This window comes from Apostichopus japonicus, chromosome 15 (genome assembly GCF_037975245.1).
Source record: "Apostichopus japonicus isolate 1M-3 chromosome 15, ASM3797524v1, whole genome shotgun sequence".
Lineage (NCBI taxonomy): Eukaryota > Metazoa > Echinodermata > Holothuroidea > Aspidochirotida > Stichopodidae > Apostichopus > Apostichopus japonicus.
In genome coordinates, this window is record NC_092575.1 from 28,047,341 (window position 1) to 28,059,444 (window position 12,104).

Sequence of the window (12,104 nt, forward strand, 5' to 3'; positions counted from 1 at the left end):
AATCACATTTGGAGCACCAAGTTGCATCTAAGGCCAGGTGAAAATGCAAAATTATATACAACATGGAGTGGGTGGGTTGAAGTGTGCTATATTGCACCAAATTGCATCTGAAGCCACCTGGAAATGCAAAAAATTTCCAAAGGGGAGGGGGAAACCCCCTCCCCTTAGACCCCTCCCCCAGGCCGGCCATCAGTCTTCAGCCCCCCCACTCAAAAGTACCTTCCTACGCCACTGCTTTTATACATTGCAGCGTTCTGTTGTTCCATAAGAAAAATAATGAACTTATCTTCTACCCACCTGTGTTCTTTGGTTTCGTTTTCTGAAGATCCTGATAGGATCGAAACGTCAGACCATCTAACTTTTACCAAATAATGAGCCGGCGCTTCATTTAATTACTAGTTTCTCTCCGCAGATTTCATCTCGCATGTTTTTAGCAGGAAACTTGTTAAGCGGTTATAATAATTACATTTGTATTATAGCTTGTCACTTTTCACGAACTCAGGGGCCAACTGAACGTTATTAATTATCTCATTTAGACGCAATACGTGATAGAGTCGTTATACATCGTACGTAGTTAACCATTAAAAAGACTTACCAATTTGATTTTATAGCCAGATAAGATGTCGGTCTGAAAGAAAAAGCAACTACGTACATCAAACCATCGGAAGAACCGAAATTATGTTTACAGTTGAAGATGAAGGCCTACTGTGGTATAGTTTTATCAGAAGGTATAACTGTAAAGCATTGCATGTAAACGTTTTCACAACAACACAAATATTCATATGTGCTCACGCAAGCATGTTCTATTTGTTTAGGTTAAGGATATACATTTACGAGATTGGTTAATAATAATCTTCCAAATGGCTTATATTTAATAATCACAGACGCACGCAAAGTCGTACATAGACTGGAAACATTAAAAATTCTGCTACACAGATGCAACGACGGAAACGATAGCCCGATTCTGCATTCTTCACCCAAACACATATTTGTCAAGGGGAGGGTATACCTCCCCAGGACGAATATCCCCCTCCAGCCAAAAAATCGAACGCGTGTTCACAAAATCATGTTCTGACTAATTGGGTCGGCCTACACAAGTGTCGCAACAGTATAACCGTACTACCAATATATATATATAAATGGTATTAAACTATGATAAAAAAATATCACACTAATTAGATCCTTTAATTTCTTAATTAACCCGTAATACAGGAATCTCCCAAAACTATGAGGACACGACCTGCACAGTTGTGGTCAAAGAACTGTTACTTCTTCTAAGCAGCCTTCTTGATCTCATATATACAAAAACGTTTACGAGCAAAATACAAGAATTGTTGTCGTCTATGAAAAGTAGGCTATGAGAAATACACCCTCGGTTACTTACAAATTGAACATTAGAATAACAGTTTCAAAATGTCCACACTTTGACCTCGGCTGACCTTATAATATAAAAATGGACACACTTGTAGCCTTTATGATTGAATTAATACCGTGTTTAGCTTACTATAATTTCCAAAATGACATATTTTCAAAATACATTTGTATCTCCCGTACATGGATTGTAATTTATTCTGTTGTCAAGCATACGTCTTATGCACTAGACAAGATGACACGACCTTGATTTTACTGGTCACTGATATATTTTGTATCTAATTTTTGGCCCACAATACTACTCCTGTGACAAAATGGTAACATTAAAAAGCCCACGTGCAAAATATACCATCAAAACGTCCTATAAAAGCTTTCGATATGTTATGTTGAAATGCAAATGCATAAACGTTCCGATTATTTTCCACCTGGTTGTTATCACTACCATGTTCTCCGACATTGAGAATTGCTAAAGGAGACTACGTTAAAATGTCTCAGTGGACTTTAGGCAAATGTTTTGTGGCTGTGTGGTAACGCAATGCGTTTTGAAACTGAGATATCATGGACATTATTTGACTATTACAGACCGTTAACCCTAGTGCTCATCTCCTATAAATAAAAAGTTGGTGAAAAGCAGTCAATACAATACTGACCAATGACGGACTATCGTCTTCACTTTGATTGCTGCTACTCCCCATGGAGCTCTGTTGAAGTAAGTAAAGAAAATCTAATAACATAATTTGAATCAAACCCAACACCAATCTCATAATCCATAGCGGAAAATAATCATTTTACAAATTGGAATAAAAAACAAAACAGTCGAGTAAAATAAACAAACTTCTTTTTTGAAACATGAGGCTTACATTCACCTGACATTATCTAAAACATTCATTTTCGTCTCCTACTTTGAGATTAATTCTGAATTCTAGATGACTCCATGTCGGTAACAAAATGCAGATGTGCTAAAAAATTGATATGATTGTAAGTTCTATACTGCAATAGTTTATTAATATGATGACGAAGGAAATGAGAAACTTGAGAGAAATGTGAGTGTCAACTCTGATAGACACAAGAATCATTCGTTTAAAGTTTGACCATGATGTTAACGAATAGTTTCGAGAATTTACAGTGTATTTTGAGTTTTGCCATAAACATCTATTCAAACTTGCCCAATAGAGCCCGAGGTAGACCTTTTACTTGACTGGCGGACCATTTAGAAATATCAGACAATAAAGGAGTACAGAACACAAATAATTTAGTATTTAGAAATATCAGACAATAAAAGAGTACAGAATACAAATAATTTACAAAACACGTGACGCATAAGTGTATCACAAATTACCCATAACCCACGTCGTGCCATCTAGATTCAGTATCGGAGTACAGTTCCGTTGTTCTTGTAGCAATTTGCCTTAAGAAGAATGTTTTAAAACAAAGAAAACACATTCCACACAAGAGTGCTGTAACGTTTTGTTGTTCGTCGGGTAGCGTCGGGCCGACACGATAGTGTCTTTGTCCATTGAGATGTTGTATTTCAATTAGCCAGATGGCGACAAAAACAAACGCAGACATGACAACAGTCCAAGAATGTTTGTTTTTGTTTTTTGAAGAATGAAGTGCTGTTCCAAAATTCAGTATCAGCTGTCTTAGAGTCTAATTGTGGTTACGTGGCGATGTCGCCTACTGACAAGTTGATAAATACAGAGACAAGATACTTCCTAGAAGGAACAAATCACAGCGAGACTCACACTGTAATGAGTTGAGAGTCGAGAGTGAAGATATAGTGTCGGAGTGACTGATGCTTCTACAGACACTTTTTATATGAGCGTCTGAACTATATGCTTAAAACATTGTTCACATGACATACTTAACTTAGATTCCTCAATTCTTACTAATAAACAGCCCAGTTTAAGACGTTTACACGAAGGCATAGTATGAACTCCCCTTGAAACCTAAAACAGTATTCCAATCGAAGAATGAGACCATATGGGACTTACGTTATATCAATACCGATACATCCCATGTGTCACAGCGTCACATTACAGATTATTGAACACACAATAATTTCCAAAATGACATATTTTCAAATATATTTGTGTCTCCCGTTCATGGATTGTAATTTATTCTGTTGTCAAGTATACATACGTCTTATGACTGATGACACAAGCTTGATCTTACTGGTCACTGATATATTTTGTATCTTATTCACTGGTCACAATACTACTCCTGTTACGAAATGGAAACATTAAATAGCCTACATGCAAAATAACCATCAGAACGCTTTATCCAAACTTTCAATATGTTATGTTGAAATGCAAATGCATAGACGTTCCGGGTATTTTCCACGTGGTTGTTATCACTTTCATGTTCTCCGATATTGAGAATTGTTAAAGGAGACTACGTTAAAATGTCTCAGTGACCTTTAGGCAAAATGCTTTGAGGCTGTGTGGTAAAGCCAAGAATTTTGAAACTTAGATATCATGGACGTTATTTGACTTTCATAGACCTTTAACCCTAGTGTTCATCTCCTATATATATTGGGTTAGTGCAAAGCTGTCCATAAGATTCACCTGATGCCAACTCAAAAATGGCTGAAGCTCGTTCGTTTCGTCCATTTCGTCCGTTTGCACGTCCATTGGAGCTCTTGAAAGTGTTGCCAAAGACTTTCTGTTGAATCAAATGAAGAAAATCTAATAACATAAGTTGAATCAAACCCAACACCAATCTCATAATCCTATAGCCGAATATAATCAATTTTTTTTCTTCAATTTGGAATAATAAAAAAAAACAGTCAAGTAAGATAAACAAACGTTTCCTTTAAACAACAGGCTTACATTCACCTGACATATCTTATACAGTATTCATTTTCGTCTCCTACTTTGAGATTAAATCTGAATTCTACATGACTCCATGTCAGTAACAAACTACAGATGTTCTAAAGATTTGAGATGATTGTAAGTTCTATACTGCAATAGTTTATTATTATATTAGAAGCTATAGAGAAATGTGAGTGTCAACTCCGATAAACACAAGAATCATTCGTAAAAAGTTTGACCAAGATGGTAACATATAGTTTCGAGAATTAACAGTAAATTTTGCCATAAACATCATTACTATTCAAAATTGCCCAAAAGAGCCCGAGGTAGACCTTTAACTTGACTGGCGTACCATTTAGACATATCAGACATTTAATAAAAGAGTACAGAACAAAAATAATTAACAAAACAAGTGGCCCAATCACCATAAATATATCTCAAATTACGAATAACCCACGTCGTGCCATCAAGTTCCAGTATCGGAGCACATCTTCCGTTGTTCTTGTAGCAATTTGCCTCTACAAGAATGTTTTAAAACAACGAAAACACATTCCACACAATGCACTGTAACGTTTTTCGGTTCGTTGGTTATACATGGTGTCTTTGTCCAGGGAGATGTTGTATTTTAATTAGCCAGATGACTACAAAAACAAACGCAGACATGCCAACAGTCCAAGTATTTTTGTTAAAGAATGAAGTGCTGTTCAAAACGTCCTTATCAGCTGCCTTTGAGTCTTGTGGTTACGTGGCGATGTCGCCCAACTGACAAGTTGTTAAATACAGAGACAAGATACTTCCTAGAAGGAACAGATCACAGCGAGACTCACACTGTGATCAGTTGAGAGTCGAGAGTGTAGACATAGTGTCGGAGTGACCTGATGCTTCTACATACATATTTCACATGAGCGTCTGAACTATATGCGCTTAAGACGTTGTTCCTATGATATACTTAAATTCCCTAATTCTTACTAATTATCAGCTCAATTTAAGACGTGTACACGAAGGCATAGTATAAACTCCCCTTGAAAACTATAATCGCTGTACGTATTCCAATCGAAGAATGAGACCACATGGGACTAGGTTATTTGAACCAAACAAGCAGTCAAGTTATGTTTAACGAGTACTATTAATACAAAATATGATTGCTTACCTCACACGGAAATATATGGCGAGCGACTGAACTGTCTGAACTATAATTATCGTTATAAAATGATTGCACCAACATATCAGTATATATCAATCTTTCCTCATGTGAGGAGATTAACCAAACTATTAAAGGTCCTTTACATGAAAGATTAATCTATACCAGTCTTAATAATACGATAAAAGTCCAAGATAAAATAGATATGACATGATGACTGAATAAAGAAAATGAATAATTACTACAGTATATCACATTTAAGTTCACAAAACAAACTCTGTTTTTTTTTAGTTTCGTGAAACGGATGAAAACAAAACATATCAAATAACAGACTTTTATCTGCAATGCAAACATCAAAGGTTGTTTTGATCGTTTATTTTAGTTACGAGTCAATACATCAGGAGCCATTACTAAATAATACAGAGTTCATTCTTCAATTGTTAAAATGTTCATGCCAAAGAATTAACGGTAGAAATTTGTCATTGTAATTTACACGGAGGGGTTCCTCATTGCGAAGATTTCTCCCCGATACACATTGTTTGGAAACAAGTATATATAAAGGTATGCATGTAGTCTGCTTTTGGTGAGGGCTCCTAGTATTTAGCTTGCTATTGACCATAAACATGGAATCCAAAAAGAAATACCCCTGCGTAAGCAGTCTAAAAGAAAAATGTACACGCCCGCTCAAATAATATTGTAAAGCTGTTACTGTTAAGATGTGGAGCAGTGGAGTGGTTCTGTGTAGACGGTGTGGAGCCATTATGTTAGTTATATCCAGGCTTTGGAATTCGATGGGGATTATCTCTCTTGGCATTAAATAGACCGTCCAGTTTTAATTGCTATAAGATTATGGCTATTGGGGGTGCTCCTATGTATCGGCGTGTAGTATCAGGCTTATCATGGGATTGAGATGTAACGTTGTAATACATGCATGTGATATTTTCCAGGGATAATCATGTGATCTAATTCATATTTGTAAAGAGTACAATTGTTTGGGGATGGTGGGAATGCCCTGTAGTATTTGGGTAATATGTCTTAAGCTATAGGTTCTAAGGTAAAGTACACCATTTGTATAGCTGTCACAGTGGTATTTCCATGTATTGTTACGAGATTTATAGGACTTATATAAAATGTATAACTTGGGTGGGGCAGGACAGTATACTCTGGTTGCCGTTGGAAGGAACATCTTGATGGTAGGCTTCAGGGTCACGTAACCTCAAGATTGTACGACGCCTCTAGTTCTACGCACTCAACATTATTGTAAGTAGTTTTGTTTCAATATATCTGGGTTAACTGTACAGCTATCGCTTTGGATTTACTTTTTGTTTGTCTTTCGTTCTCTGGCCAAATAAATTACAAGATCTTATGTCAAGAATCCTGAATCGACTGGCCCGCGCTACCCAGAGAGGAAAGTGTTACAATGAACATCAATATAAAAATGTTCCATTTCCCTTTTTTAACCAGAATTTTGTTTTATCAGAATTAACTTTCTGGTCTTTCTTGCTGATTTGATCAAGTTCATGGTTTCAAATAAACGTAATTTTTATACATACATACTGTCATGAGCTGATTATATACCCCTTTAAGTTCCTATCAAACTGCTGCAGGTGTCTTTCACCCTTTGCTCTTTGGACCTTCAAGATTCCCCTCGTTATCTGCCACGGTTCCCGAATGAAGGATAATAATGTCAATATACAGTGTGATACATTTTGGGGTAAAGGTACACAACACTTATGGATTTTGTCTCCCATTATGATAAATATACAAAGATAAGATAAGTGCGCATCTTTTGGCGGTCCTTAAAGTTCTTATCATAACGGATAGACGCAATTAACACTAAAAGTTGTGTATGCAGACGAAACCATTTTCTATTTAAGGATTGCATCGTGGACGGGACTGATAAGCAACAGTCTCTGTGTTCACATGAGTTCGATCACAATCAGATCATAATCAAAATGTCCCCCAGAATTTGTTTTGAAAGTTAGAAGTCAAATGGTGTATTCCCCATATTGCAGGCCCCAAACGAATTAAAGTGCTGATAGTGTTTATGTCTTTCTACTTTTCAGGGACTAGTCTAGGCCTAATTAAGTTACCTACCACGAACGTTAGACAATCGTGCGCATTACTTTTCTCCACACTGCAAAATAAGCACAGACTTGCCGTGGGAAGAATGAGTTCGGCTTAAGCAAATACTTAACAATCCTTTGATCAATCGCACAACAATGTCCTCTCTGTTCCAAGCTTGTGACAGAATTGTACATCGAGCAACAACGGTTCACAAACCTCTGTCGAGGTCCTTTCGGGCTCAAAGTGGGTCGACAGATGAGCGGCAACAATGGTTTGGGGCTCCGCCTGGAACCAAAAAAGGAGGGGAGGATACACACGTAGTAAAGGTGAAATTCACCCGGCGGCTGAATGAAAACATCCCTTGACTGAAACACCCCCCCCCCACCCTGAAACATTTCGGAGGTGGAGCCAGAGGCCCTCCCCCTTTTGACCACGCCACTGCTAGCAAATAGCAAATTTAGGTCAACGGCATGTATTTATTACGCTGCTTCCTGTTGCAATGAACTAGTTTACTATCAAAGAACTCGTAAATTAGAAACTCGTAAATTAGAAATTAGAAACTAGAAATTAGAAACTCGTAAATTAGAAATTTAACTTTCTCGGTTCTAGAATTGATGATGAAAGTGGAACCTGTAAGGGAGAGATTGTGAGACGGCTAGCTCTTGTAAGAGCTGCTGTGACGGGGCTAAACAAGATTTGGAAGGACAAAGCAATTTCAATAATAACGAAGAGTCAACTGATGAGAGTAATAGTTTTCCCAGTTGTGCTTTATGGGAGTGAATCATGGACAATAACAAAGGGAATGAGGGAAAGAATAGACAGCTTTGAATTATGCTGCTGGCGCAGGCTATTGAGAATCCCTTGGACTGCACACAGAACGAACGTCTCGATTATGGAGCAAATAAAACCCTCACTTCCACTGGAAGCACAGATCCTGAGGCAGCAACTAAATTATTTCGGACATATCATGCGAGCGGACGACTCCCTGGAAAAACCAATAATGGTGGGAATGGGTGAAGGATCACGGAAGAGGGGCAGGCCACGAGCACGATGGATGGATGGTGTCAAGCAGGCGACTGGGCTGACTCTGGATGAACTGCGAGGGGCAACCAGGAGCCGGAAGGATTGGAGGATGAAAGTCATGGTTGTCACCAGGGGTCGGACACGACTCGACGGCACAAGTTAACAAGTTAAATTAGAAAAAAAGATAATGAAGATGTAAGTAAAGAGCAATGAGAGGATTCAGGGCTGTAAATATATGCTGTGAGGGGCAGGCGCGGTTCTAGGGACATTGCTTTTGGGGGGGGGGGGGCTAATATGCCGTTGAAGTTGTTAAAAGATGATTATCATCGTGCAACAAGTGCAACAAGTGGCTTAATTATGGGCCTGCCGGGTTCTGGCTCCTGGTCTAAAGGGGACCCCATATCAGGTCGAAGCAGGGCGTCCGCAGAAATTTTCACAAGGGGGGGGGATGGGTCAGTAGGTCATGTAGGTGTTACACACTACTTGATACTATCATAGCGGAGTGGCACAAACCAGCAAATTCTACAGGTTGCGGAGGTTTATGTATGCAAAGGATGGATTGTAAGGAATGGCCCTTTGAAGACGATCTGAGGCGCGCAGTATCCTATGATATTTACGGTTAGTAATTTGGCGAAGAGATGGAGGCAAATTGACATGGAAAGAGACAACAAGCAGAATGTGGACGAACGGTTTTTAGTTCTCTTGGTCTTCTCTTCCAGAACAGTGGATCAACGGAGGCAGAGAGCTCTTTGAATGGCTTGTTAAATTCTCATGGCACTGTGTCCGATGTGAATGTGATTCGGTTTCAGGTCTGTACATGTTGAAGAAAATTATAACTTTTAGAGCAAATTCAGTAAGGTTAAGAGCTCCACTGAAAGTAATACCAGTCTTCCTGTGGTGTGGATGGCAATGGTGTTTGTCTGTGGGTTATTTCAGGGATCGGTGGGGAGGGTGCATTTTTTCTTTCCGGATGCTGATATCAAAGAAGTTAGCTGGTTGGAGCCTGTTATCAGAGATATATTTGATGGTGCTGTGAATGAATTGATGCGATCAATGAAACAGACAAATAATGTCATCAATATCAGGCCACCAGAAAAAAGGACGGCCGAGTACAAGAAGTGTTGCCCCGGTCCAATGGTCGAGCCTGGGTGTTCCTCCGGTTTCCGCTCCTCGGCGTAGCCTTCCTCTTCTTGACTGATTAAAAAGATATGGGCGGAGAAAGTACACTAAAGTTCTTGTTATTGTTATGCAATGGATTGATAAGAAAGCATGGGTGGTATGTGTAAAACTTCTCAACCCATCGACAAAGAAACACAAAAAAGGGGAAGCCAGTTAACAATGACGGTTTGTGGCCCCTACAGAAGAAGCATGCGTTCCTCAAGCCTTGACATAAACAGACAAGCCTTTAGTGCGGAGGCATCTCAATGTGTTTAGAGTTGGGATTCTCCATGAAATGAAGTTGTCCTTTACTACAAGATGGGTTTTTGAGGCTGGAAATAGGTGCTGCACTGCACACCATTGTCACAGGGCCGTCTTAACGCATGGGCCCACTGGGCCCTGGCCCAGGGCCCCGCAATGTCAGGGGCCCCACAATCGTAGTAACCCCATGTCTTAATCTGGGAGGAAAACTTATTTAATAGGCCATTATGCCTGATTGAATTCGATACTTGACAACTTGTGACGAGAGTTGGTGAAACAATTGAGAGTTTGACATTAAATATTCGAATCTGAGTTGGCAACCCTGGAATATACAATGCCCCGAAGGCTTACAACACCAGACAACAAGGGTCCGCGTACCGAGCACCAGTTATTTTGTTACAAATTGTACTGGGGATCGTTCATTTTCAAGGTTAAAACTAATCAAGAATAATCTCCGGAACAGAATGGGGCAACGGCGACTTAATAGGCTCTCTCTCATGTGCATAGAAAGCGACATCCTCAAAAAGATTGACTTTCAGCCAAGGGCGGCGGAAGCACTTTTAATCTGGGGGGGGGGGCACCGACATCAAAGGGCACTTTGCAGAAATTCGATTGGACTGATACAGCCTTCATATTTAGTACCCTTTATAACTCTTATTGTATTATCTTATTTGCGTATACACATCACTCCATCAACGCCCCCCCCCCCCCCCCCCTCAAGGAAAATATGCATATAGCACTGCACTATCCAATGTGCAAATTGGGAAACAAGGAACAAGTTTTCTTTTGAGACAAAATAAGGTGAAATCATGCTAGTTGCTAGTATAGGAATCTTCCGAATTAGAGATTATTTCTTGTTAATATCTTAACCATTTTTTCCATTCGAAATAGCTTTGAGTTTGACCCACAGAAATTCATTAAAAGTCAAGGGCGTAGCCAGGATTTGCAAAGTTGTATGCACGACTATCTGAGCGGAGCGCCACCATCGGTTGGCGCGGAGCGTACAAGAAAATGTTTGGTTTTACAAACCCCTCAGATGGCCGGAAACGGCCCTTCCCGAGTGTTCATTCTGGTTCCCTGGCCTCTAATTGCCAACTTGAGACACCTCAATTTTTATGTAGAAAAAGGGCACATTTTTAACCTGAGGAAAGGTGGGGGGGGCACGTGCCCCCTGTGCCCCCCCGGTTCCGCCGCCCTTGCTTTCAGCCAATCATACAACAGTTTACGATCAAGAAATGCCGCAAGTTCCGTTAGTTTCCCCAGTTGAAAGACTCAACACAAGGGTGTTACAAATGGTGAGTCCAGTATTGCTAGGGAAGGGATGGAGGGCAACTGGAAGATTACTCTTCTATAATGTATTGCAGCTTTTAGATATATCACGTATGTTATTCAGCTAGAGTTTTATGCTTTATGCGCGACATAGGGAGGGGTGGTAAATGCAGGCATGTCTGCTTGATCGATTGTCAAGGATGTCAATTGTTCACGCAACATTTTTTCGAACTCACTTGATTGAGGGGCCCCGCTCTCCATTGCCGGGCCCAGGGCCCGGTGATCTCTTAAGACGGCACTGCATTGCCATAGCTCCAAAAGTAGTTATAAAGCCTAATTCATTGTACGGTATGTTATTGTAGTGAGAAGAGACGTTAAATGCGTCAATATATGAAAGCAGTTCTCGGGACTTCGTTCTTGATGGATGCAGGTTTCCTAAAAATATCGGGAGCTTCGTGAATGTAAGAACTGAAGTTTTTGCAACAAGAGGTCGAATAAAATGGACGACAATTAAACTCAGATATTCTCTCACTTGAAGATTCATTGTCAGAGATGATGGAAAGAAGCTTGTGAATCCTAGTCTATCAGCCTTGCAGTTGATAGGAGAGAGAAAAGAAATGGCCTTTTCTGAGATGCCGCGATCTGGTTTTGTTGGTGCATGTTGTTCGGGGTCTGCTGTACCTACAGGGGAAAGGTTTCTATCGGGTCAGAAGTGAGAGAAGTGTAGTTAACCCTGTTGGCAAGATGGCTTTGTTGATATAATACCAATGATGATGATATCTGCACGCTAATTGCGTGAAACCAGCAGTTACCTTGATGGACTGAACTTTCCCATGATTTTCTGTGATAGTTTTCTGAGCTTCTGAGCAAATTTACACGAAGCTTCGAGACATCATCTACACGTAATCGCTACAAGGAATATAGGACTTAATCACTGCAATTGCCTATATAGACGTTCGGTAAAGGATACTCATTGACTGTGAAAACGTGTAAAAAATTAT

The 12,104-nt window shown here is 39.7% G+C and overlaps 1 protein-coding gene across 6 annotated transcripts in view; it reads right to left on the reverse strand.

Moving 5' to 3' along the window:
* The window catches only part of LOC139981166 (uncharacterized), a 46,444-nt gene extending 39,839 nt beyond the window's left edge, over positions 1-6,605 (reverse strand). For 3 of the 6 annotated variants that reach the window (XR_011797805.1, XR_011797804.1, XM_071993357.1), the window contains exons 1-4: positions 5,335-6,605; positions 3,939-4,035; positions 2,022-2,072; positions 596-628 (exon numbers count right to left, since the gene is read on the reverse strand). Coding sequence is in view for 4 of the 6 variants with exons in the window: in XM_071993357.1 (XP_071849458.1) it covers positions 596-628; positions 2,022-2,072; positions 3,939-4,004 (150 nt within the window). In the remaining 2 variants the exon portion in view is untranslated. The other 3 variants (XM_071993359.1, XM_071993358.1, XM_071993361.1) reach the window with 3 other exon arrangements.
* Between the last annotated feature and the right edge of the window lie 5,499 nt (positions 6,606-12,104).